The 27,712-nt window shown below is 39.8% G+C and overlaps 1 protein-coding gene across 2 annotated transcripts in view; it reads left to right on the forward strand.

Moving 5' to 3' along the window:
• CFAP44 (cilia and flagella associated protein 44) overlaps positions 1–27,712 on the forward strand; it is a 127,848-nt gene that overhangs the window by 4,989 nt on the left and 95,147 nt on the right. For both annotated transcript variants that reach the window (XM_040223868.1, XM_040223858.1), the window contains exons 3-13: positions 2,519–2,674; positions 3,122–3,281; positions 8,705–8,867; positions 11,145–11,247; positions 13,262–13,478; positions 15,149–15,263; positions 20,270–20,434; positions 23,199–23,354; positions 24,076–24,123; positions 24,732–24,831; positions 25,486–25,580. In XM_040223868.1, the coding sequence (XP_040079802.1) occupies positions 2,519–2,674; positions 3,122–3,281; positions 8,705–8,867; positions 11,145–11,247; positions 13,262–13,478; positions 15,149–15,263; positions 20,270–20,434; positions 23,199–23,354; positions 24,076–24,123; positions 24,732–24,831; positions 25,486–25,580 (1,478 nt within the window). The remainder of the gene's footprint in view (positions 1–2,518; positions 2,675–3,121; positions 3,282–8,704; positions 8,868–11,144; positions 11,248–13,261; positions 13,479–15,148; positions 15,264–20,269; positions 20,435–23,198; positions 23,355–24,075; positions 24,124–24,731; positions 24,832–25,485; positions 25,581–27,712) is intronic.

Here is a 27,712-nt window from a genome sequence, read left to right on the forward strand (position 1 = left end):
GTAGTATACACTTAGGGTCTTTATTATTAAATTTAGATAAAATAATTTTTAAGGAGTGCATATCTAAGTTTATATGACAGAAAAGTTTACTTGTTTAATTTCTCTACTAAACTCTGCAGTTCTTTAGGGGGCAGATTCTGTGTTTTAATCATTTTATCTCTAGCTCCTAAAGAACAGAGATGCTAGTATCATCTCTATACTGATAGTGACCCGTCTTCGCATCTGGTCGGGCTCCTTCCTGTCGGGTCTATGAGGTCTTTAATGGGCCCCTCAGATACAGTGTAGTGGAAAGAAAATTGGACTTCAGTTTTGAGTCCTGGGTCTACTATTTAGAGATGCTTGATCTTAGGTAAATTATTTCAGCTTTCTGCACCTCAATTATTCTACCCACAAAATGACCATTGTGAGCTGTCTGAGAATTAAATTGGATACCATACATGGAAGAATCTCACATGTCGATAGAAGGGAAAGTGAAGATTTTGTAATAGGATTTTTAAAAGACTGCCAGTTCTTTCTGATTGGGCATCATGGTGTGAGGTAGCTTAGTGGAATCTTGACTTTTTTTTAGTTTCTAGCCCTAAGTCTAGCTTCAGAAATACAATTTTTACTATTCACCTAGAGGAGATCAGGTCCCGGGGAAATCAATTTACTTATAAATTGTACATTAAATTCTTTCAGTTTATCTGAGGCATTATCTGGCCAATCCATGATTTCTCCATATTATGTTTTATTTTAGGTGTTTATCTTCTCTTGCTTGGACTTTTGTAACAAGGATCTCTACTCAAGTCATCCTGACCATACCTCTGCTAGAGTTATCCTCCCCAGATATCACTCTCCTCAAAAAACTTCAGTTTGCATCTCTTTTGTTTTTCCATTTACACTCCTCTCTGCTTCCTGCACAGAGGATCGTCTACTGTATAGTTTCCAGTCCTTTGCAGCATTTTTCTGGATGGATGGATTTAATGATAATGACCTTTGGTCCAGCACCGCCTGTTAGTTTTTTCTTTCCAAGCTCCACTTTTCCTATCAGTGTCACAGCCCTTCAACTAGGCTCAGAATATTCATTTTTAGAAAAATGATTTACTCCCCTTCACCTGTATTCACTCCCAATTCCATTATCCAAGCTGGCAGTCTTAATTAATTTCACGGCAGCTTGGGTATCAAGCTTTTAATATCGTAATCTAGAGACAGGGAAATAATATTTGATTGTGATAGTCACATGGACGAGCTAAGACATCTGTTCAATGGTATTATTGGAGAATAGTTACCCAAGGGTCCCTCTTGGGGCAATTCAAGAAATGGGGCCACATCTAGGTGTCCAGGATTATTTCCTTTCCATCCAAATGCATGAATCCTATAGAACCCTATCCTGTTGTCTTGTTAATTGGCTTGGCCCAGCTTTCTTTCCCCATTCATATTAGTCTTGGGCCTTATTTCTCATCTTTTACCTTCATCTCAGCTAGATCTTGGCTCAGATAGTAAAGAATCTGCCTGTGGTTTCCATCCCTGGGTTGGGAAGATCCCCTGGAGGAGAGAATGGCTACCCACTCCAGTATTCCTGCCGGGAGAAATGTCATAGAGGAGCCTGGCGAGCTACAGTCCGTGGGGTCGCAAAGAGTCAGACACGACTGAGGACTAGCACTTTCACTTTCACAGCTAGATCTGCTAGGTGGTTCCACTTATTTCTAGCACACTTACCATTTCTGCCTTGTTATTCTGAAACTTTACTTGACCCTTTCACCTGCTCGACATGGTATATTTGAACCACACTCATGTTTGGCCTTGATCTGAGCGTTAACTTAGACCTGTTAGTAGGTCCGTTTTACTCCCATTCCAATTCTCTTTCTCTTCTAGCTTGTTCTAAAGGGAATAATCTGACTTATTCCTGGGGTATCATTCAGAGATAAATAGTCACACCCAGAGAAGTTTATTCTTGTCTATGCTTAGTTGCTCAGTCAGCTTTACCTATCTCTGACATAAAAGTGAAGTGAAAGGTGCTCAGTCATGTCTGACTCTTTGCAATCCCATGGACTATGTAGAATTCTCCAGGCCAGGATACTGGACTGGGTAGCTGTTCCCTTCTCCAGGGGATCTTCCAAACCCAGGGATCAAACCCAGGTCTCCCACACTGCAGGCAGATTCTTTACCACCTGAGCCACTAGGGAAGCCCTTAAAAGGTCCCATGTAAATAATAGGTTGGTCAAATCAAATTAAATTAAAAAAATGATAGCAGCATACCAGCCAATCTTTTTTTCTTAACCTTTTACTTTCTTATAAGTCTGTTTTGATAGGAAATAGACTGGTAATGAAGTGAAAATGGAGATTAACTCTCAGGAAAAGCTTGAAACAATTTTTGTAAAGCTACAAGAGTGACCAAATAAAATGTTTTTTTAAAGAATTTTTGAGTTTAAAATTCATTCAATTTAGAGTACAAATAAATTGGACATATTAGCTTCTTTGAAAATAAGAAAATGTTTAATTCAAATTTAGAAATTATTAAACAATTTATTTTTAATAGCTGCTATGAAAGAGGATCACAAGTCTATTGACAATACCACAGGCGAAGGATTTACTGAAGGGGAGGAATCATATATAGACGATGATGAATCATATGTGGAACGTTTGGAAGGAAGTTCAAGTTCATTTCAAGATGATTATGCAGAAAGCCTTGAAGGTAATTGTTATCAGTTTTCTATCAGTGATTGTCCCTGTTTTAACTTAACAGTTGTAAATCCATAAAAGAAATGTTTGCAAGGTATGTGGGGAGTGATAAAAGAAAGAACATGAAACATATTCTGATAGGGTGGTGTAGCAGCTCTGGAGCTGTATATTTCTTTTCTGAGAATCACATACTCATACTGGATTCTTCTGGGCAGTGGGATGGTATAAGGAACGATCAACCCTACATTAGTGAGAATAACTCTTCCTTGGAACTGATCGTGTGCTGTCTTTTGAGACTGCTGTAACCAGGTGCTCACTTGTGGTACATCCTGTGTTCAGTCCAGAAGTAGTAGTTACTGCTAGAGTATTATGGGCTAGATACATTCTTCTTGTCTTCATGAAATGTGATATTAGGATTGATCAGACACTCTTCTTAATTAAAATATTTTTAACTTTTTAGAATCTCGGTATATGGAAACTCCTGCCCCAGATGCAGAGGAGGCAGAGGAGGAAGTTAAGAAGAAAATATCAGAAAGCTTCTTCTACGATTACATGGAGCTTGTCTCAATGCCTTTTGTGACTCCAGATTCAAACATACCGCTGGATCTTCTTACACTTGTGTATCCACTCCAGTCTTGTGTAATTTTGGAATTTCAGCTTTTTAGGTCAGGGGTTGGCAAACTATAGCCATGGTCTTAATTTAGACTAAGCTTTTGTTAGAAGCCAAATAACCATAAAAAGAAATAATGCTTTTCTGGCTGTCATTTCAGGAGATCTGATGTGAAGGAAACCAGGAGGACTTTTATTCCCATCTATCTCTACTAGCTTGGCACCCTTTTTCAGTGCCTGTCAAGTGAAAATCATTGATCCCCCTTCTTAAAACACTAACATGGCCATTGTCAGGCCTTAGTACTTTCACATTATTTATCAGATAAATTATAGAGAAGATAACCCTGAGGAGGAAGCAGGGAACAAAAGTACAGATTTTAATAGGAGAATAAGAGTCTATAGAGAAATGTAAAAGTAGGATAATTAACAAGGGGATTTGGGGTTTGCTGTCACTGTATGATGTAGGTTTGTAAGGCACTGGTTTGAAGACAATTTCCATTAAGGCCTTTGTTTAAGCAGTTCAGTATGTTTACCTTCCAAAGGGCAGTGATTATGACCACATGGCCTAAACACGGAGGTTTAGGCCCTTTATAAAAGGGGTGCTTACAGAGGTAGGGTGGAGAAGGCAATGGCAACCCACTCCAGTACCCTTGTCTGGAAAATCCCATGGACGGAGGAGCCCGGTAGGCTGCAGTCCATGGGGTCGCTAGGAGTTGGACAGGACTGAGCGACTTCACTTTCACTTTTCACTTTCATGCATTGGAGAAAGAAAAGGCAACCCACTCCAGTGTTCTTGCCTGGAGAATCCCAGGGACGGGGGAGCCTGGTGGACTGTCGTCTCTGGGGCCGCATAGAGTTGGACACGACTGAAGCGACTTAGCAGCAATAGCAGCAGTACAGAGGTAGGGCAGTGTACTTCCTGACTCAGTTTTGCTTTTTATTTAAAGATTGAACAGATTGTTATTTTAGCTTCTAATTCTGTTTCTCTAATCCTGTTGCTGCTGCTGCTGCTAAGTCGCTTCAGTTATGTCCGACTCTGTGCGACCCCATAGATAGCAGCCCACAAGGCTCCCCCGTCCCTGGGATTCTCCAGGCAAGAACACTGGAGTGGGTTGCCATTGCCTTCTCCAATCCTAGGTATAACTAAAACTAATTCACCCTGAAACTTGTAACCTGGAGTTTTCTCTCTTGAGGGCCTTTAAAAAAAAATAAATCTGTAGCCCTTGGACCAATGAAAGTTATGCTGTTGGCCTTCTAGCCTATTTTTTCAAATGAGGTGGTTTATTAGTCATTTAGAAGCTTCTACTGACATACACATGCTCAGAAAACTTCCTGGACCTACTGGCGTTATTTCCATGAGGATGGGGCTTTGGGCATATGTACTCTGAAAAACCTCGGGTAATTTTCATTGTGCTGCCTTCTCCTGGCTGTCAATACTAGGGACTTGCTGCTTCAGAATACAAGGATCTCTGGTTTAGAGAGAGACACCAAGTTTATAAATCAGGGAGCCAGAAAGATCTTGACTTTTGACTCAGTGCATGAATCCTTTCTACTCATGCTGGATGAGTGAATGTATAAGCTTTGGGCTTGTCTTGATCACTTTCAAAACCAGGGCAGTGACAAAGCAGCTGATCCCATTTTCGAATAGCTTCCATTATGAGAGAGCTCTTCCAGATCTTGAATCAAAATCTGCCTTTATGGATGTCCTGCATTAGACTTTGTCCTACTCTCTGGAGATGGAACAAATAATCTCTGTTTCTTGTGAGAAGCTCCAAGAAGTCAGCTGTCATGTGTGTGCCCCAGGTACTTTTAAAATGCTTTATATATATCAGATTTAAAATTTGTGTCTTCTAAATCAATCAATAAATATGTAATTTATAAAATATCACCTAAACCACAGCATAATTTGTAAAAGACACTAAACAGAACTTAAGATAGTGTTTAAACACCATTTCAAAGTGGAGGTCCTAGGTGGCTATGGACAGACAGTGAAGTCCCTAGGCCTTTGGTAAGAAGTTAAGAAAAGATGCCAGAAGAAAGGATGAAGTAAAACACAAGGGAGTTGGAGATGTATCAAAACACAGTTTTTACATTTTCAGAGCTCTGCTTGTGGACTGCCTTGTCTTCTGGGTTTAAAAGGGGGAGTTCAGACTCTAGTTATGCATTCATTCATTTATTCATTTAGCCTAATAGGTTCAAGACTCCGGGGGGCATTCCAGGAAACAGATAAATGAGAAGCAATCTCTGCCCTCAAGCAGGTTGTGATTGATTTAGAAAGAGCGTGTTTGGGAAGATACAGTCTTACCCATTCTGCATTTGAAAGGGCTCTCAATCAATGCAGCTACAAGGCAGAGTTTCCCCCTTGAAATCAGTGATGATAATATTAGATTAATGAGCATGTCTCTGATTCTCTACTATCATCCAAATTAGTGAGGGGATTGTACCTCATTTCTCCCTTCATAGTTACAGATGTACCTCTAGCCCTCTAGAGTGTTACACTGGTATCTGGGTAAAGGGAAAAGAGAGGAAGAAGAAGGAAGGGTGAGAGCAGTGATTAAGGAGAGGGAAAAGGAGGGTAGGCAGAACTTCCTGCCCCATACCAGGCTCTGTCAAGGCTGTATATTGTCACTCTGCTTATTTAACTTATATGCAGAGTGAGTGCAAGTGTGCTAAGTTGCTTCAGTCATGTCTGACTCTTTGTGACCCTATGGACTGTAGCCCGCCAGGCTCCTCTGTCCATGGGATTCTCCAGGCAAGAATACTGGAGTGGATTGCTGTGCCCTGCTCCAGGGGATCTTCCTGATGGAGGGATAGATCTTGCGTCTCTTGTGTCTCCTGCATTGGCAGGCGGGTTCTTTACCACTAGCACCACCTAGAAAGCTCTATATGCAGAGTTAAAGTGAAAGTCACTCAGTCATGTCTGAGTGTCTGTACAGTCCATGAAATTCTCCAGGCCAGAATACTGGAATGGGTAGCCTTTCCTTACTCTAAGGGATCTTCCCAACCCAGGGCTCGAACCCAGGTCTCGCACACTGCAGGTGCTGAGCCACAAGGGAAGCCCATGTGCAGAATACATCATGTGAAATGCCAGGCTGGATGAAGCACAAACTGGAATCAAGATTGCTGGGAGAAATGTCAACAATCACAGACATACAGATGATACCATTCTAATGGCAGAAAGAGAAGAGGAACTAAAGAACCTCTTGATGAGGGTGAAAAGAGAAGAGTGAAAAAGCTGGCTTAAAGCTCAACATTCAGAAAACTAAATCATGGCATCCAGTCCCATCACTTTGCAAATAGATGGGGAAAAACTGAATACAGTGACAGATTTTATTTTCTTGGGCTCCAAAATCACTGCAGATGGTGACTGCAGCCGTGAAATTAAAAGACACTCCTTGGAAGAAAAGCTATGACAAACCTAGATAGCGTATTAAAAAGCAGAAATATCGCTTTTCCGACAAAAGTCCGTATAGTCAGAGCTATGGTTTTTCCAGGAGTCATGTATGGATGTGAGAGTTGGACTGTAAAGAAAGCTGAGCGCTGAAGAATTGATGCTTTTGAACTGTGGTGCTGGAGAAGGCTCTTGAGAGTCCCTTGGGCTGCAAGAAAATAAAACTAGTCAGTCCAGAAGGAAATCAGTCCTAAATATTCATTAGAAGGACTGATGCTGAAGTTGAAGCTCCAATACTTTGGCCACCTTATGCGAAGAACTGACTCATTGGAAAAGACCCTTTGCTGGGAAAGATTGAAGGTAGGTGGAGAAGGGGATGCCAGAGGATGAGATGATTGGATGGCATCACTGACTCAATGGACATGAGTTTGGGCAAACTCTGGGAGATGGTGAAGGACTGGGAAGCCTGGCATGCTGCAGTCCATGGGGTCAAAAAGAGTTGGACACGACTGAGTGACTGAACAATAACAAAAACCGGGCTCTGTTAGATTCTAGTCTTTATTTGTGAGGCAGCCCCAGGTATTCTCCATAAGGCAAGAATAGCTTCATCTAGACCTTAGATCACATATTCAGTTGCATTTCTTCATAAGATTCCATTTTAGGCATTTGTGTCTTTAAATTTATAAAATTCCTTTTTCTTGTACAAATGCCCCTGAAATGTTTTATCTCCCTTTTTCAATTTAACTATTAGGCAATGAGATAGGTATAGTTACTTGTTGTTAGTTATAATTTATATTTCATAATTCAAATTGCAGTAGTTAAAATTTAATCATTTTTTAACATCATACAGATCCTCTTGTTAAAATCTCTGTATAATTTCTTTTCTGAAAGTATTTACTAACAAATATGAGGAATCCTCTAAAATCAGATTAAAAAGAAAACCACAGGCTCAAAAAATAGATACTTGTCCTGTGAACCTTCAACTTTTGTGTTCAGCAATGAATTCTTGGAAAATAAGAATCTATTTAAGTTACACTATGTAATATATTTCTTTGCAAACGATAATTTTTTAATAGGTTGATCTCATTTAATTATTATAGTCATATTTTAGATTATATTAATTTGAACTTGAGTATAGTAACAATGTACATTTGAAAATAGTTTACAGCTCAATTTTTTAAACCTATTTTGAATTAATGAAGTTATACTCTATAGCATAAATGCACACACATTCATCTATATATCTGTGTATACTAGTGATACAGAAAGGAAATGTTAGCAGGAGAGAGGAAAATGAAATTATTTAGGGAGCGCCTTTGCTCCTTGGTGGTGATTTAGTGACTAAGTCGGGTCCGACTGTTGTGACCCTGTGGACTGTAGCCTGCCAGGCTCCTCTGTCCATAGGATTCTCTAGGCAAGAGTACTGGAGTGGGTTGCCATTTCCTTCTCTAGGGGATCTTCCTGATCCAGGAATCAAACCTGGGTCTCCTGCACTGCAGGCAGATTTTTTACTGACTGAGCTACGAAGGAAACCTATAGTAGTCAAATTGAAAGTTCAACTTTATTTTTTATTGAAAACAAAATTAAATAAAATTAATGTGCTTTCAGGGTTTTCCTAGGAAAATTAAATTATTAACTTAGAGTATGACAATTTTCACGTAATTTAAAAATAAGTTTACATTCAGTTCAGTTCAGTTCAGTCGCTCAGTCGTGTCCAACTCTTTGCGACCCCACGAATTGCAGCATGCCAGGCCTCCCTGTCCATCACCAACTCCCAGAGTTCACTCAGACTCACGTCCATCGAGTCAGTGATGCCATCCAGCCATCTCATCCTCTGTCGTCCCCTTCTCCTCCTGCCCCCAATCCCTCCCAGCATCAGAGTCTTTAGTTACATTAGTAATACATTAAAAAAAACTCTGTTTTGGCATAAAATTTATCTACTAAGGGTATGGGTTTAAAAAATATATTCATTTCATTGCTTACTCACCTCCACCCCCCATGGTTACTTTGTTTTGCTTCTTTTCCTTAGCAACTTACCCACAGACATTCCTTTGGTTATGACTCCAGAAAGCGGGCCAACCTGCAACTTTTGGAAAGCAATATCGTGATGTACATAGCTGGGAACCAGTTGATTTTTCTGAATCTGAAAACCAAAGAACAGAGCTACTTGCGAAGTAGCAGTGGGATCGGAATTGGTGTCACTGGGGTATGCCTTTGGTAATTTAGGAAAAACAACCCAACTGTGGGTTCGTTTGGAGTCATGTGGGATTGCATGAGGTGCACAGCAATCTTTATTCTAAGGCGTTTTCAATTCATGATTATAACCACTACATTCACTGACATTAGCTTCATGCAATATTACACTATTTATATTGATATTAATAATATTGTCATCTCATTTTGCAGATAAGGAAATGTGGCTAACAGAGGTTGAGTGACTTTCCTAGAGTCATGCAGGTTTTTTACATTAAATGCTATTTTGCCATTCTGCAAAAATACTAAGATGAATAACATGAGTGGTAATTCATGTAATAATTAGAGCTAAATGCCAGATAAAATGCAAGTATAGAGTTGAACATTAGGAGATGAAGTATAATTGTCTATTCAGTAATTTCAAATAGTCGACAAAAAGATGTGTGATTTTAAGTCTGTCTCTTCCTCCCTGCCAGGTGTCTGTCTCCATTAGTCATTGTCTCTCTTGTATCTTCACCCTCTACTTCCTTGGGCATCCTCAGCATGAAAGAATACTATTAAATCAACTTGTTCTCATTAAAAGGCCCCTCTCTGTGACTTCACTGGGGGTCCACTGGTTACCCTCCTTGGGGAATTAAGATCCTGAAAGCCTCAAGCCCTGATTTTTTTTTTTTTAAAAGCCCCTTTCTAACCATGCATTTTCTTTACCTACTGATGTTTTAAAATATATAATTAGAAAGATGTATTTTTGACCCTGCTGGGTCTTCGTTGCTGCCCGGGCTTTTCTGTAGCTGCAGAGAGCAGGGGCGGCTCCCTAGTGTGTTGTGGGGGCTTCTCATTGTGGTGGCTGCTCTTGCTGCGGAGCACAGGCTCTCTCGAGCAGGGGAGCGTCAGTAGTTGTGGCTCCCTGGCTCTGGAGCACAGGCTCAAGAGTTGTGACACGTGGCTTTCGTTGCTCTGTGGCATGTGGGATCTTCCCGGATCTGGGGTTGAACTCGTTTCTAATGCATGGGCAGGCAGACTCTTTACCACTGAGCCACCAGAGAAGCGCTCCCCCCGATTTTTGATCTTTCCCTCAAAGCTGAACTTCTGCTGTCTTCTTCCTTTCACCTCACTAAGGTGGCCAATGACCCTATTAGTGGCCACATCAAAAGAATACCTTTCTACCTATCTTACCTGACCTCTGAATAGCAATGGCCTTTCCCTTGGTTGTTTCTCTACTCTGTGTTCCTTAAAACAGGCATCCCAGATCTGTTCTCACCAACAGGCAGCCTGAGTGGTCCTCTCAGCCTCACTGGTGTCAGGAGAAGGGCGTCTGTTGAGATTGATCTGTGAGAGACCTCACAGGGAGAGAGAAAGGAGAAAGGGATGTGGGTGCTCATACAAGCTGTGGGGCTCTGGGGCTCTGGGGCTCATACCAGCAGCCCCTATGAGATGCTCAAGAGGGTTTCTAGAGGGCTCGTGATCCGAGCATCTAATCTTTCCCTTGTGCTTCCTACTGGTTGTGAGCAGACCAGACAGAACTAGTGCAGAGCCTGGTGTGCAGAAATGGATGTAAAGTTACAGAAAGTGTGAAAGATACAATATTTCTAAGCCAGCTGCAGAGGAAACACAGGAAATATTCCCTGGATAAACTATTTGTGTCAATGAACAAAAATAACAGGCATGAACATACGACTCCATCCAATGTATATGGCCATCATTTGAAATGCTGAGATATGTATTGCTGGTTAGGTGAAATTTTAAAAATTGTGACACAGCTTACTCTGAGACATGAAGTTTCTATTCAAGAAGGTAGGTTGATTTATATGCAAGGTGAACAGTCTGACTTAATTGTTTTCAAAGAGCAGTGCCCAGATTCAGCAGCACCAGCATCAACTGGGAAACTGATGGAAGTGTAAATACACAATCGCAGATCTCAGCCCCAATTTACTGACTCAGACACTCCAGTGGTAAAGCTTGCAGTCTGCGCTTTAATAAGCCCTTCTTGTGATTCTGATGCCTGCTAAAGATTGAGACCCACGGTTCTAGCTCTTCAGATGGCAGTTTAAAAAATTGTAGAGTTAAACACGACTCTTAATGAAAGCAATACTTAAGTGCGTACCTTTCTAGTTCTCAGTTTAAATTGTATCCACTGTCAAGTATTTAGTGGATGTCCAGCTTTGAGTTTTCTGTTGGAGTGGATCCTAATAAACCAATTATAAAGGAGCAGGTTCTGAATACTTATTAATATAACTATTTATATGAAAATCTCCCTTTTAATACTTTAGTGACCTTTTGTTTTTTATAGGTTCACCCTGATAAAACTTATTTCACAGTAGCAGAAAAAGGCGTTTTCCCAAAGATAATCATTTATGAATATCCTTCAATGAGGCCCTATAGAATCCTTCAAGGTGAGTCTTAGAATCTTTAAAATACCTCATGTTTAAGGTGAACAGAATTCTCAAGATGACCTCACGTTACTGTAGCAGTCAGGGTCTGCCAGAGAAACAGAACCGGTTGGAGAGAGAAGAGAGATTTATTTGGAGGAATTGGCTTATATAATTGGGGGTTGGCAGATCTGAAGTTTGTAGGGAACATTCGCAGCATGGAAATTCTTGGGTGGGAACTGATTCTATGTCTTCAGGCAGAATTTCTTCTTCCTCGGGGAATCCCCAGTTCTGTTTCTTCCTGCTTTCAGCTGATGGGATGAGGCCCACTCGGGTTATTAAGAATGATCCACTTTTTGGTTCTTTCTTAGGATTTTCATCTCTTTGCTGACATTGCTCTTCTGCTCTTAATGTTGGCTACTTTATCCATTAGAGCTCTTAGTATATTAATTGTAGTTGTTTTAAATTCCCAATCTGATAATTCCAGGATCTATGCCATGTCTGGTTGTGATGAATGCTTTATCTCTTCAAGTTGTCTTTTTTTTTTTTTTTTTGCTTTTTGGTATGCCTTTTTTCTGAATAGCGAGACATGATGTATTGGGTAAAAAGAACTGCGGTAAACAGGCTTTTGGTAACCTGGTGGTAGGTTGCGGGGGAAGGAAAGAATTCTTTAGTCCTATGATTAGGTCTCATTTTTTTGGTGAGCCTATGCCTCTGAACTCTGAACTTCACAAACATTTCTCAGCATTTTCTCCCAGCTTAGGTGGGAGAGGATGGCTAAAGTGGGCTGAGTTGGATATTTCCTTCTGCAGGGCAGTTAGGCTGCTGATAAACCCCAGCTGTTCAGGCTCTGGTTAATTAGTTAATGAGTTTCCCCTGAGGGCAGACCTTAGTAAGACCAGAGGACTCTGGGGTATTTCAAAATGGCTCCTTTCTCCCTCCCTCTCCTGGAAGCCTCTGGAGATTTTTTCTGGATATTTTTAGTTTAGGAATCTAGTCAAGCTCCTGGAGATAAATCTCACAACATTGTTGGGGCCACCTTGTGACTGGTTCCCCTGGAGTTTTTAATTCTCAGACTTATCCACACTGAGCCTCCTGCAACCAGAGTTCAGGTTTTATTGCCAGGCAGTGGTTCCTCAAGCTGTTTTGGCTGTTTCCGCTTGGAAATCTCTGCTGTGGTGACTTGCTGCTGCTGCTAAGTCGCTTCAGTCGTGTCTGATTCTGTGTGACCCTATAGACGGCAGCCCACCAGGCTCCCCCATCCCTGGGATTCTCCAGGCAAGAACACTGGAGTGGGTTGCCATTTCCTTCTCCAATGCATGAAAGTGAAAAGTGCAAGTGAAGTCGCTCAGTCGTGTCCGACTCTTAGCGACCCCATGGACTGCAGCCCACCAGGCTACTCCATCCATGGGATTTTCCAGGCAAGAGTCCTGGAGCGGGATGCCATTGCCTTCTCCGGTGGTGACCTGAGTATCTCTATATTTTCCTGTCGGTCTCTCCATTCTCAGGGGCAGGGCTTTGCCCCGGTTTCTTCCCTCTCTTACAGATTCAAGAAGAGCTGTTGATTTTTTTCGTCTTTTCAGCTTTTTGCTTGTTGTTAGAATGGAATGGTAACTTCTTAGCTCCTCACATGCATAACCAGAAACCGAGAGTCATCATTTTTATTTTGTGAAAAATTCAGTGGCAGTTTTTAAATTGACTTCTCTCTGCTGTCTAACATGTTTTTGTTAGACATGCTGTCTAACATGTCTTCCCTGCTTCATAAAATAGAATATATTCTCAATGCATCTTTCTCAGGCAAAATGTGGTTAAGACTTCTTCACCCTTACCCCTTCCCTCCATATTGTGTAATACATTCTCCAGCCAGAGGTGATGAATGGTTTTGAAATTGTTTCTTTATGGGATTCTTGACATTCTTCCACCAACGCACATTACTACGGGTGTTCTGTCTCGTTTTTTTATTTTTGAAATAATATAGTTTTGAAAGTGAAATGCTATCACTGTTATTAGACTCCCATTCATCTCCTCATCCTTTCAGATGGAACTGATCTGGCCTATGCGTACGTGGACTTTAACTTTGATGGTACCCTGCTGGCTTCTGTCGGTGGTAGCCCTGATCACACCCTGACCATCTGGAACTGGAAAGAAGAGAAGCCTCTACTGAGGACAAAAGCTTTCTCCCAGGAAGTTTTTAAGGTTACTTTCAATCCTGAAGATGATGAGCAGCTCACTACCTCGGGATCAGGCCACATCAAGTAGGTTGTGCACGTGATACAGATGCTAGTCGTTTATTGTTAGAATCTTTTCTAAGAGGTTTGATCAGCTGGAGACAACTTTTGCTGATGTTAACATTAGCATACTTTTTAAATGCGTTATGTTGAAAACTAACTATAGTGCAACTTTTCTAGCTGGTTATGGAGATTTTATTACTGAAAACAGCACAGATGAAAGAAGGGCTTTGAATTTAGCCTGCTGCCTTCTTATAGGCTTCACTTCCTGAGAGAGTTTGTGTAACGTCTTACTAACATTGGCGGGCTGTGTCCAAGTTCATACTGTCTTTCAGATCCACTATTCAGTGTGTTGAAATGATTCTGTATGATGGACAAGTCATTTTGATGTCTCTGAACTCGGTCTTCACTTGTGAAATGAGAGTTATAACAGAGAGTTGTATTCTTGACACCTGACTCTTAATACTAAATGGTAGCAGAGCCTATTCCTGATCTCTGATATCTGGGTATTTTCACTGTATCACACACTGTTCTTTGTTCAGGATGAAGTGATTTTGTCTTTTATTTAACAACCTTCTGGCACTACTCTCAAGCTGCCCATAACTTGCTTCCAGTGTCTCTTTATGAGAAGTAATCTATCCTAAATTCTTTTTATTCCAACTTAAAACTGGTCTTTTTAAAATACAGAATAAGTGAACAGATTTTTGAATCTTGAGAAGTCTCAGTTAGCTCTCTGCTAACTATAGGTTGAAAATTTTTAATTTTCCTATTGCTTACTAAAGTGTATATTTTCTGTGTACTTTATCTTTGGAGAAAGAGAGATTTTAAATGATTTCATGTGTGATGTGGTATAAAAAGAAATGCAGAGGAAATGGAAACATGTGATCAAGGACCTACCACAGCCTCTGAGAAGGATGTTGATTGTTTAGGCTCTTGGCTTCATATTATTAACTTGCTAATACTGTCCATTATCTATTTTACATCCAGTTGGTAGGTCAGATTCTTTTTTCAACATAATTTTCTTCATTCCAACTATTCATTTGTTTAGGTTATAAACAAGAAGATATTAGTAACTTAATATTTATTGATTTTTTGTACTAGACACTCTTCTAAGAGTTTTTTTTTTTTTCAAAAATTTCATAAGGTTGGTGCAAATAATATTCTCATTTTACACATAAAAGAAGGAAGATACAATGTGATCAAGAAAATTACTCAAAGTTACACAGCAAGTAAATTAGAATTTTTGGAGAATATTTACATCCTCTAAAGTGGTACTATGTAGTAGAACTTTCTTCCAGGGTGGGAGTGTCCTGTGCTGGTCAGTCTAGAGACACTGGCCACGTGCAGCTGCTGAATTCTTGAAACTGGTTGGTCTGAATAAAACACTAATTTTTATATTGTATTTAATATTAATTACTTTAAATAAAAATAGTCAAACATATGGCTATTGCATAGGACAACACAACTCTGAAATGTAAGATTGACAAAGGCAGGAAATTTTTTCTTTTTGGACTATTTTGCTTGATGCCGAATTCATGTTGCCTAGAGCTTTGCCTGACAGGTAGTTGATGCTTAAAACAAATTAACTGAATGAATAGATAAATGAACTAATATGTGACTTTTAAATATGTAAATGGTTGACATTAAAGTTAAAGTAAGTTTTCTTTTGGGTACATTCAATCTCTCATTGTTTGCAGGTTCTGGCAAATGGCTCTAACATTCACTGGCCTCAAACTTCAGGGTTCATTGGGTCGATTTGGCAAAACAGCCACTACTGATATAGAAGGTTACATGGAGCTCCCAGATGGGAAGGTGAGTACAGGCTATTCTACAATAATGAAATTAATGAAATGAAGTGATGTACATGCATGAAAGCATGCTATACAGTCTAAAAAGCATTGCCAATATTGTCAATAACAGATACTATAATTGTAAATATAATGAGCATTTAATTTTGCCTTTTCAGATTATCAATTTTAATTCTGTGAAACTAGTCCACATGTACATATCGTTTTGTCTTTACTAAATATTATATGTACATAGAAAGTATGCAGGCATTTTCATACATTAATGCAGTGACATACTTGTCACTTTTAATTTTAATTATGTCATGGAGTTGCAATGTCTGTAGTGTTTCTCTCCCTCCTGTCTTCTTCGCCGTGATGCTTCAAGAGGATTTACTGGGTCAAAGGTTATACAGTCTTACAGCTTTTGTTTTTATTACCAGATTATTGCAGAGTGTCAGACACAACTGAGTGACTATCATTCATTCACTTGTTCACTATTATTCAGGAAGATTGAGACACTTTATAGTGATATCTGCAACACTGCAAATTTTTTTTAAAAAAGCTTTTAATTTTGTATTGGGGTATAGTCAATTAACATGTTGTGATAGTTTCAGGTGAACAGCGAAGGAACTCAGCCATACATATACATGTATCCACTCTCCCCCAAACTACCCTTCTCTCTAGGCTGCCATGTAACATTGAGCAGAATTCCATGTGCTATACAGAATTCCAACAAAGTAGGCTGTTGTTGGTTATCCATTTTAAAAATAGCAGTGCAACTTTGCAATTTTAATCTATTATTTTAGTCTTTTCTTCTTATAAAACTTATAGACATATTGCCTGTAGGATAAAATTTCCATTAATATGGTATTTGGCTTCCTAGTAGGTTGAGTTGTGGGCTTCCCAGGTGGTTCTAGTGGTAAAGAATCCACCTGCCAAAGCAAGAGACATAAGAGACGTGGGTTATATAGTATTTGTGGTCATCTCAAGTATAAGAAAGTGCCAATATACAAATACTACTCTGAGAAACCAAATGGTCTAGTCATCAATTTGAAATAATGATATATGGGAGGAAATAAAAAAGCCTTGGATGCTGACTAAATCATTAATTATACATCTAAACCTATAAGATGATGATACATCATTCTAGCTTCAAATTCTGCTAAGAATTAGGCTAAGATAAAGATCATTAAAAACTTGGTTTGAGATATATCTTGAAAAGGCTCAGTAGAGTTTGTGTAGATGTAGGGGAGAAAAGAAGTCATTTTAAATGAGAGCCACAAAACGAAATAGTTAGAGTTAAGAGTAAATATTACATATTTACAGGATTAATTTGGAGCACTCATCTTGGGAAGGAGTGGGAAATTAGATTGAAAAGTATGGTGGGCACCTAATGTACAAGGACTTGAACAGTCAGTTCAGTTCAGTCGCTCAGTCATGTCTTTGCGACCCCATGAATCGCAGCACGCCAGGTCTCCCTGTCCATCACCAACTCCCGGAGGTCACTCAGACTCATGTCTGGTGAGTCAGTGATGCCATCCAGCCATCTCATCCTCGGTCGTCCCCTTCTCCTCCTGCCCCCAATCCCTCCCAGCATCAAAGTCTTTTCCAATAATTCAACTCTTCGCATGAGGTGGCCAAAGTACTGGACTTTCAGCTTTAGCATAATTCCTTCCAAAGAAATCCCAGGGTTGATCTCCTTCAGAATGGACTGGTTGGATCTCCTTGCAGTCCAAGGGACTCTCAAGAGTCTTCTCCAACACCACAGCTCAAAAGCATCAATTCTTCAGCTCTCAGCCTTCTTCACAGTCCAACTCTCACATTCATGCATGACCACAGGAAAAACCATAGCCTTGACTAGATGGACATTTGTTGGCAAAGTAATGTCTCTGCTTTTGAATATACTATCTAGGTTGGTCATAACTTTCCTTCCAAGGAGTAAGCGTCTTTTAATTTCATGGCTGCAGTCACCATCTGCAGTGATTTTGGAGCCCCCAAAAATAAAGTCTGACACTGTTTCCACTGTTTCCCCATCTATTTCCCATGAAGTGATGGGACCAGATGCCATGATCTTCGTTTTCTGAATGTTGAGCTTTATGCCAACTTTTTCACTTTCCTCTTTCACTTCCATCAAGAGGCTTTTTAGTTCCTCTTCACTTTCTGCCATGAGGGTGGTGTCATCTGCATATCTGAGGTTATTGATATTTCTCCCGGCAATCTTGATTCCAGCTTGTGTTTCTTCCAGTCCAGCGTTTCTCATGATGTACTCTGCATATTAGTTAAATAAGCAGGGTGACAATATACAGCCTTGACGTACTCCTTTTCCTGTTTGGAACCAGTCTGTTGTTCCATGTCCAGTTCTAACTGTTGCTTCCTGACCTGCATTTAGGTTTCTCAAGAGGCAGGTCAGGTGGTCTGGTATTCCCATCTCTTTCAGAATTTTCCACAGATTACTGTGATCCACAGAGTCAGAGGCTTTGGCATAGTCAATAAAGCAGAAATAGATGTTTTTCTGGAACTCTCTTGCTTTTTTGATGATCCAGTGGATGTTGGCAATTTGATCTCTGGTTCCTCTGCCTTTTCTAAAACCAGCTTGAACATCAGGAAGTTCACGGTTCACGTATTGCTGAAGCCCGGCTTGGAGAATTTTGAGCATTACTTTACTAGCGTGTGAGATGAGTGCAATTGTGTGGTAGTTTCTTTGGGATTGGAATGAAAACTGACCTTTTCCAGTCCTGTGGCCACTGCTGAGTTTTCCAAATTTGCTGGCATATTGAGTGCAGCACTTTCACAGCATCATCTTTTAGGATTTGAAACAGCTCAACTGGAATTCCATCACCTCCACTAGCTTTGTTCATAGTGATGCTTCCTAAGGCCCACTTGACTTCACATTCCAGGATGTCTGGCTCTAGATTAGTGATCACATCATCATGATTATCTGGGTCGTGAAGATCTTTTTTGTACAGTTCTTCTGTGTATTCTTGCCACCTCTTCTTAATATCTTCTGCTTCTGTTAGGTCCATACCATTTCTGTCCTTTATCAAGCCCGTCTTTGCATGAAATGTTCCCTTGGTATCTCTAATTTTCTTGAAGAAATCTCTAGTCTTTCCCATTCTGTTCTTTTCCTCTATTTCTTTGCACTGATCACTGAAGAAGACTTTCTTATCTCTTCTTGCTATTCTTTGGAACTCTGCATTCAGATGCTTATATCTTTCCTTTTCTCCTTTGCTTTTTGCCTCTCTTCTTTTCACAGCTATTTGTAAGGCCTCCCCAGACAGCCATTTTGCTTTTTTGCATTTCTTTTCCATGGGGATGGTCTTGATCCCTGACTCCTGTACAATGTCACGAACCTCATTCCATAGTTCATCAGGCACTCTATCTATCAGATCTAGGCCCTTAAATCTATTTCTCACTTCCACTGTATAATCATAAGGGATTTGATTTAGGTCATACCTGAATGGTCTAACGGTTTTCCCTACTTTCTGCAATTTAAGTCTGAATTTGGTAATAAGGAGTTCATGATCTGAGCCACAGTCAGCTCCTGAACAGTCAGGCAGAACTATTAAGCATTGGAAGAGCAGAGATACAAGTGGAAAAAGTTATTTATAAGCTTGGCCACAAAATGCCAAGCAAGTTAGGAAAATGGAGTCATGGAGATGAGCTCAGAGGAAGATACTGCTTTTATCCAAGAAGAAATGATGAGAGTCTGGACTCTTCTCAGGACAAATGGAAACAGAAAGCTAGACATGAGTGACATTTCAGAAGGGAATGAGTGATATAGACTTTAGTGTCTTTGGGTGGCTTTAGTTACTGGACAGAAAAAAAGCAAGTCTAAAGAAAGACAAGTGGGCTGAGGCTCAACAGATAGAATAGATAATAGGCAGGCTGGAGAAATAAAAAAAGACTGAGTAAGGTCATAAGTGACTCTCGGTGAGAGGGCCATGGGGTTGCTGAGTCCTCGAGCAGGCAGGCAAGAATTAGATCAGTTTCCCAAAGGACATTTCATGCAGTATTCTTTCACACAGAAGCTCTCTGATAATAAGACTTTCCTGGTCAAATTCCTTTGTACCTAAAAATTTCTTACAGTGATTCCCAGTGAACACTTCTGTATTAAAGCTTCCAAGGGGTTCTAGAGAAAAGAAACTTGTTTGACTTTGTTTATCCTAGCATATGTCTACTGAGGCAGTGTTAATTGAGTACCTGGTTTAGAACCCTGACTTCTGGGTAATTTGGGGCAATTTAATTAATATGCTTCCTTTTTTTGTTTTTTGTTTTTTTTTTTTTAACTTTGTAAGATGGGGGATAATAATAGGAATTCCATTGGCCCTATGGTTTCTTTGTGCTAATGAGAAAAACTGTGCCCAACCTATACAACTGCACATGGTATCCTCGATAAATGTACCTAGTTCATACGGTTTTTAGGATTAAAGAATAACGTCTGTTAAGTGCTCAAGCAGTGCTTGGCATGGAGTCAATATTCAATTAGTATTACTTACTATATAATAGTAGTTCAGTTATCTTAAGAGTTGGTGTTTGGTGCTACATATTTTGGGATGTGCTGGATTAAACACATTAATGTGAGGTGGTTCCAGATAATTATCCTTGTTTGAAATTGGATATTGTTGTGCTATAATTTGCAGTAATGGCCTCACAATTTATCAAGCATCTTATATAACATTTGATTATCATCACTCTCATCTATCAAGAGCTTTAAACATATCTCTAAATTTTGACCCAGTATTCCACTCTTGGGTTGTGTCCTTAAGAGATGTACAAAGAAATCTGCAGGTGTGTTTGACACTTTAACCACCAACATACTGCCTGACATCATTATGTAAAACTACATACTGTGATAAGTGGTTGTTTCTGGGGTAGTGAATTTTCATTGCTGTATTTTCCTGTTTTAAAAATTGGAAAATTTATTTTCATAACCGGGAAAAATATCTTTAAACATTTCTCACTAGCTATTTGAGGCAAATATATATGGTTTTCCGTCTCAAGTACATTCTGTCCTTTCCTCACACCTGCCAGGTGCTTTCAGGGTCAGAATGGGGCAACATGCTGCTTTGGGAAGGAGGCCACATCAAAGTGGAGCTGAGTCGAGCTGCAGGCAAGCCTTGTCACCAGGGTCCCATTAACCAGATAATGCTGGACGAGGGCGAAGTCATCACCATTGGGTCAGATGGATGTGTTAGGGTAAGTTTTCTCTAAACTTGAACAGTAGCACCTGCATCAAGTCTTGTAGGTGACCCTATGGGTTTTATCAGATTTTTATTTCTCACAAAGGTCACTTGAAGAAGGGCCAACTCATTTTAAGTAATGCTTCTCTTGTGGTAGGTTTATAGTTGCTAATTCATGTCTGACTGTTTGTCACCCTCTTGGACTGTAGCATGCCAGGCTCCTCTGTCCTCCACTATTGCCTGGAGTTTGCTCAGGTGATGCTGTCTAACCATCTCATTCTCTGCCACCCTCTTCTTCTTTGGCCTTCAATCTTTTCCCAGTATCAGGGTGTTTTCCAATGAGTCGGCTCTTTGCATCAGGTGGCCAAAGTATTATAGCTTCAGCATCAGTCCTTCCAGTGAATATTTAGGGTTGATTTTCTTTAGGACTGACTGGTTTGATCTTGCAATCCAAGGGATTCTCAAGAGTCTCCTCCAGCACCACAGTTCGAAAGCATCGATTCTTTGGTGCTCAGCCTTCTTTATGATCCAACTGTCTATGTAAATTCTAGTCAACATTCATTAATATCTTGCCACTGAAATTTTCTGAGGGGACCTTTTGTTATTTTGATTCTGTTGTTGAAATAGTAGCTATGGAAAATGAATTAGCACAATATTAACACTGGACTCCAATGTCCTTCCAAAATGCCTATTATAAATGGGTCACTTTCTAGGGACAACAAGGTCAAACAGTTATTTATTTATTTATACTGATTTTACCAGTTGGGAATACACAGGTGAGCTGATGGGGTTTGCCAATGGATGCTCCCCGTCCGTTACCCCCTATACTAATGAACTTGCTTGTCCTCACCTGTGGACACCGCCCTGCCCACAGGACTAATCTGGGACATTGCTTCTGTGTCTTGGTCTTTCTGGCTGTTGTCACACCTCCTCCCATCCCCCGTGTGTAGTTACCCTGCTGTTGCTGGCCAACCTACAGTCTTCTGGTTTACTTTGTGGTCCCCTCAGTATGTGTTTCTTCTGGGGCCTTTCATAAGAAGTTATTCTTAAGGTAGTATTCTCAGGACGTTCTTTCAGTTCAGTTCAGTCGCTCAGTCGTGTCTGACTGTGACCCCATGAATCGCAGCACGCCAGGCCTCCCTGTCCATCACCAACTCCCAGAGTTCACTCAAACTCAGGTCCATCAAGTCCATGATGCCATCCAGCCATCTCATCCTCTGTCGTCCCCTTCTCCTCCTGCCCCCAATCCCTCCCAGCATCAGTCTTTTCCAATGAGTCATCTCTTTGCATGAGGTGGCCAAAGTACTGGAGTTTCAGCTTTAGCATCATTCCTTCCAAAGAAATCCCAGGGCTGATCTCCTTCAGAATGGACTGGTTGGATCTCCTTGCAGTCCAAGGGACTCTCAAGAGTCTTCTCCAACACCACAGCTCAAAAGCATCAATTCTTCAGCTCTCAGCCTTCTTCACAGTCCAACTCTCACATCCATACATGACTACTGGAAAAACCATAGCCTTGACTAGATGGACCTTAGGAAGTGGTATTATCAGGAGTAAGACCATTTTATTTTTTCAACCATCTGAGCTTACTCTGACACTTACTTGAGCTTACTTATGGCTCAGACAATATATTAGAGCCATGTCTTCCACAGTTTGTCCTCTTACCGTTGGCTCTTTGAACCTCCGTTAAGTTTAATTTTGTTCTGTTATGCTCATTTCTCTGAGAATCTTTTATGTCCTTTATGATGTTATACAATACATTCACTATCCTTCCAAAGCATATGTCACCCCCAAATACATCAAGATACCAAGTGGAGGAAAACTTGAAGAGAAGTTGGATACTTCACAGAGGATTCCTTCATGGCCATCACTAATTTCTAAGCTTGCTTCCCCTTTGCAAAGCCCACCGTCAACTCTTTAGTCTTTTATATTGTAAATCTCTACCTCTCGCCCTTTAGGAAAAATCCACTCCAACTCCCAGGAGTTAGTCCGACCCTAGGATATGGGACTCTCCTCCACGAGGGTACTCAATGGGACAACACCAGTCCTTCCCAAGTCTGAGTTGCTGAGTCTAGGATGATGTAGCAGGATGTGTCTGCGGAACCATCCAGCCTGGGCTTTGGCATTTCCCAGAGAAAGTCCCTCCGAGTCTCCCTACCATATTAAAAACTGTGCTGCCTCCTCCTTCCCCAGTGTTCTTTTGGTCCCCTATCCTAAGAACAACAGTCATTACCTGAAGAGTATAGTTTAAATCCATGATAAGGAAGAGAAACATTATCTCATGAAGATATTTACCTATATCTTTCCCACCCCCAACCCCTGCTTAATGAAGATTGTGCTTGAATCATTCAGCAAGAAGATCTATGTCTCCTTTCTAGGGTCCCACAGGTCTAATATAATACAAGGCTTGTCATAATGTCTCAGTGAATGACTGAACCATTTATTCCTTACAGCCACTTTATATGCAGAAAGACCTAATAGAAACTTTGAAATAAAGTTTACTTTGGGCAAACTAGAATTCTTATTCAGAATGGACTTTTTCTCACCAATCTCCATAAATAAGAGGAAATTATGATAATTCATTATTTCTCAGAGTACAGTCTCAGAGGTTAGGTTTTGTCTGGTGTTTTAATTATATCTACTCATCATTAATTTTCATGAAATAAGAAATGACTTGAAAAAAATGGGGTCTTTCCTGGCATAGAAAATATATATCCATTCTGACTTAGAAAATACATATTCAGAAACTGCTAATTCATTAAGGTATTTTCTTATTTTTTAAGATATGGGATTTTGAGACTATAGACACTGCTGATGTTATAGATGAGACTGGATTACTAGAGATTGAACCCATTAATGAACTTAAAGTAGATAAGAATGTCAAACTCTTCTCTATGATAAAAATGAATGAAGTTGGAAATAACTTTTGGTTGGCTCAGGTAAGATACACCGTTTTCTCTTTGCTCTTTAAAGTTATCTGGACATAAAATTAACATAGTATTATAGTTTACTGTCACTGTAAATCCACAGAACTATCAAGACTGCTATTGATAGTTTAATGAACAGTTCCCTGAATTCTGATATTTAGAAGTGAAGTGAAGTGAAGTGAAGTTAAAGTCACTTAGTTGTGTCTGACTCTTTGCAACCCCATGGGGTATACAGTCCATGGAATCCTCCAGGCCAGAATACTGGAGTGGATAGCCTTTCCCTTCTCCAGGGGATCTTCCCAACCGAGGTATTGAACCCAGGTCTCCCACATTGCAGGTGGATTCTTTACCAGCTGAGCCACAAGCGAAACCCTACAATACTGGAGTGGGTAGCCTATCCCTTCTCTAGTGGATCTCCCAAGCCAGGAATCAAACTGGAGTCTCCTGCACTGCAGGTTGATTCTTTACCAACTGAGCTATCAGGGAAGCCTAATATTTAATTGACCTATATTTTACACACAGAAAACCAATTAGCATTTTTACTATGTTAAACTGACTACAAGGTTTATGAGATTGCTTTATTATGTGGTTGCTATTATTAAATTTCAGTCACACTTTAAAATATATGTAAGTGTTGGTATTGTTGGTCCTTTAAATCATAAAAAGAAAATCCTTTAATTTGATAAAATTTCAAAATGGTGAACAATATATTATTGAGTATTTAATTTTTTAGGATTCCAATGGAGCCATATGGAAGCTTGACCTTAGCTTTTCAAACATTGTAAGTTGCCTGTTTTTCTCGTTTGTTTCAAACTCTCATAGTAAAATGGTCGTTATTCTTCTTTAAAAGATACTTTATCTTTCTCCATATTTGATCACTGTTCCCATCAAAAACTTGCTCAACATATCCAAAGAATTTATATTCTCTGTCTTTCTCTTGTTATGATTTTGCATAAAAAATTTTATATGAAAAAGATTCTATCTCATTAAGAAATTTACAGGAAAAGTGGCAATGACAATGCCTAACATTTTATAGTGCTTTATAGTTTTCATAAACATTTGACATTTTAACATATATTATCTCAAATAATCTTCTCAATTGCTCAGTTTTGTAGGGAGGCAGTTGCCATCATCTCATTTTACTGATGAGGAAATAGAAACTGGCATTTGAAGTTACTTGTACCAAATCACACAGCTATCAAGTGTAAAGCCAGTCTTCTCTTTCTCCTAATTCTGAACTTCAGCGTTCTTGCTATCTTATAATGCCTTTTCTTATTTCTATTCAGATGAAGTCATCCATGATACAGAGTTCTATTTGCATTTCTTTAACTTGGCTTTAATTCTATGTTAACCTGACTTTGAACTCTAATAGAATCTCTCTGTTATCAGACCCAAGACCCAGAATGCCTGTTCTCCTTCCATTCTGGAGCCATTGAAGCTTTGGCCGTCTCTCCTGTCACTTACCTCATGGCCACTACTGGCTTGGACTGTAAGTAAGAACTCATATCTGGCCTTTTGTGTTTTACTTCCAGTACATTTTAAAATGTGTTTGATTAAAGCATTTGAGAATTTTTCCAAAAGGGAAGCCTCCTGATACTAATGAGGTAAGTTTTTGCAGAGGAAGGGCCCAGAATATAGCAGCCTTGGTTATTGTGAGACATGAAAGATGTATCAATAAATTACTCATGAAAATACCATTCATCTTGGTATTCTCCACAGGAGTGCTTTTCCTTTTCTTTCCATGTCCTTCCTTTCTTCTTGACTTACGGTAAATCTATCTGGACTGTGAAAGGTGAAACTGACTCACTAGTCAGTCAGCAGTTGCTCTCTTTAGTATAGTTGCCTCTCAGTATCTGTGGTGGTGGGGGGGGTTGGTGCCAGGACTCCACTGATACCAAAATCCATAGATGTTCAAGTTCCTTTTATAAAATGGCGTAGCATGTATTCATGTTTATAAATTACCTGACTGAGGGTATACATGTAAAATTTTAACTAATGTAAAGAAAGACTACGTCAGTTGATTTTCTATGACATTTCTTGTTATAGTGCTTAGATATAAAGTGAACCATGGTAATTAGAGCTGTTACATATATGTATATATACTATATATATAACTCGTTTCTTTAAAACTGTCTTTCTATAGGCTCTATTAGATTCTATGACTTTGCTGGCAAAACTCCTTTGCTTCAGATGAAATTCAAGCAAGGAGGTACTGCCCTTGCTTGGGTACCACGGCTGGTAAGCTTATTATAATGAATTTTACTAAAAATCTATTTGTAAATATGACATATCAGTGCTATTTCTTAGAAATATAGATATTTTATGACTCTGGATTTTAGAGCAGAATAAAAATTCGAACTTAGTTTGTCCATTCAGAATATGATAGAAATCATATCATGACTTTGCTATTGTGTTTTTAATGAAAAGTCTATCCTTATGCCACCTAAAGTTTAGAAATAATTTTGTGTTAAAAAGTAATTACCTGATAGAACTTTGTGTATCTATCTTCTGTTTGACTCTGGTTCATTTTATGTACTTCTAGAATGTCTACAATGTGCTGGGCCTATTTCTAGATTCTGGGAATATAGCAGTGAACAAAAAGACAAGAATACTTGCCAGCATGAACCTTTACCGCAATGGGAGAATGTTACACCCCCATGGGAGATGGTGGGAAGGACAGACAATAAACAAAATAAGTAAACTTATGTGATATGTTAAATAATGGGAAAAAATTAGACCTTTGTTCTAGTTGTCTGTTGCTGTGTAGTAAACCACTCCAAATGTAGTGGCATAAAAAAAGCAATCATTTTTTTGCTCACATACTCCAGTTTGGGAATTCAGACAGGTGACAGCAGGGATGGTTTATCTCTTCTTCACAGTATCATGGCTTCAGTTGGGGAGACTTGAATGGCTGGGGCCTGGAGTCATCTAAAGGCTTCTTTGTCCCAAGTCTGGCACCTGGGTTGAAGGCTGGGTTAAGCTGTGATGCTAATAGGAGTGCTTACCTGAAGCCCGTGCCAAACAGAGAGGTCATTATCACAGCATGGTGGCCTCAGGGCAGTCAAACTTCTTCATGGTGGCTCAGGGCTCCAAGATCTTATGTTCCAACAAAGAAGGCAGAAGCTGCTGTCATTTCATGACCTGGCCTTAGGAGTCGCATATTATCACTTGTACTATACTCAGTTAGGGGATGAAACAGCCACAAGCACCACACAGATTCACAGAGAGAGGAAGTTCAACTATCTTTCTATGGGAGATATATCAAAGAATTTGCAGCCATGTTTTTATAAAATGTCATGGGAATATTTAGGGAATGGTTTATCCTTAATCCTTTGAGTTGAAATCAAAGAGAAAATGTTCCAGGCCCAAAGTAAATGTAGAGGTGGCTGGAATGGAGGGGACTTTCATGATGGGATCAAGATCAGAAGGAGAACTCAGGGCAGGAAATAGAAGCAGAACAATGATGAGGCTAGACTAAGTAGGAACCATGGAGTATTGTGGAAAAAGGAAGAGAGTTCCAGATTAACATCTATTTCTGCTTTATTAACTATGCCAAAGCCTTTGACTCTGTGGATCACAATAAACTGTGGAAAATTCTGAAAGAGATGGGAATACCAAACCACCTGACCTGCCTCTTGAGAAACCTATATGCAGGTCAGGAAGCAACAGTTAGAACTGGACATGGAACAATAGACTGGTTCCAAATAGGAAAAGGAGTACGTCAAGGCTGTATATTGTCACCCTGCTTATTTAACTTATATGCAGAGTACATCATGAGAAACGCTGGACTGGGAGAAACACAAGCTGGAATCAAGATTGCCGGGAGAAATATCAATAACCTCAGATATGCAGATGACACCACCCTCATGGCAGAAAGTGAAGAGGAACTAAAAAGCCTCTTGATGAAAGTGAAAGAGGAGAGTGAAAAAGTTGGCTTGAAGCTCAACATTCAGAAAATGAAGATCATGGCATCTGGTCCCATCACTTTATGGGAAATAGATGGGGAACAGTGGAAACAGTGTCAGACTTTATTTTTGGGGGCTCCAAAATCACTGCAGATGGTGACTGCAGCCATGAAATTAAAAGACGCTTACTCCTTGGAAGAAAAGTTATGACCAACCTAGATAGCATATTCAAAAGCAGAGACATTACTTTGCCAACAAATGTCCATCTAGTCAAGGCTATGGTTTTTCTAGTGGTCATGTATGGATGTGAGAGTTGGACTGTGAAGAAGGCTGAGAGCTGAAGAATTGATGCTTTTGAACTGTGGTGTTGGAGAAGACTCTTGAGAGTCCCTTGGACTGCAAGGAGATCCAACCAATCCATTCTGAAGGAGATCAGCCCTGGGATTTCTTTGGAAGGATTGATGC

The sequence above is a fragment of the Oryx dammah genome, unplaced genomic scaffold (assembly GCF_014754425.2).
Source record: "Oryx dammah isolate SB20612 unplaced genomic scaffold, SCBI_Odam_1.1 HiC_scaffold_2, whole genome shotgun sequence".
Classification (NCBI taxonomy): Eukaryota; Metazoa; Chordata; class Mammalia; order Artiodactyla; family Bovidae; genus Oryx; species Oryx dammah.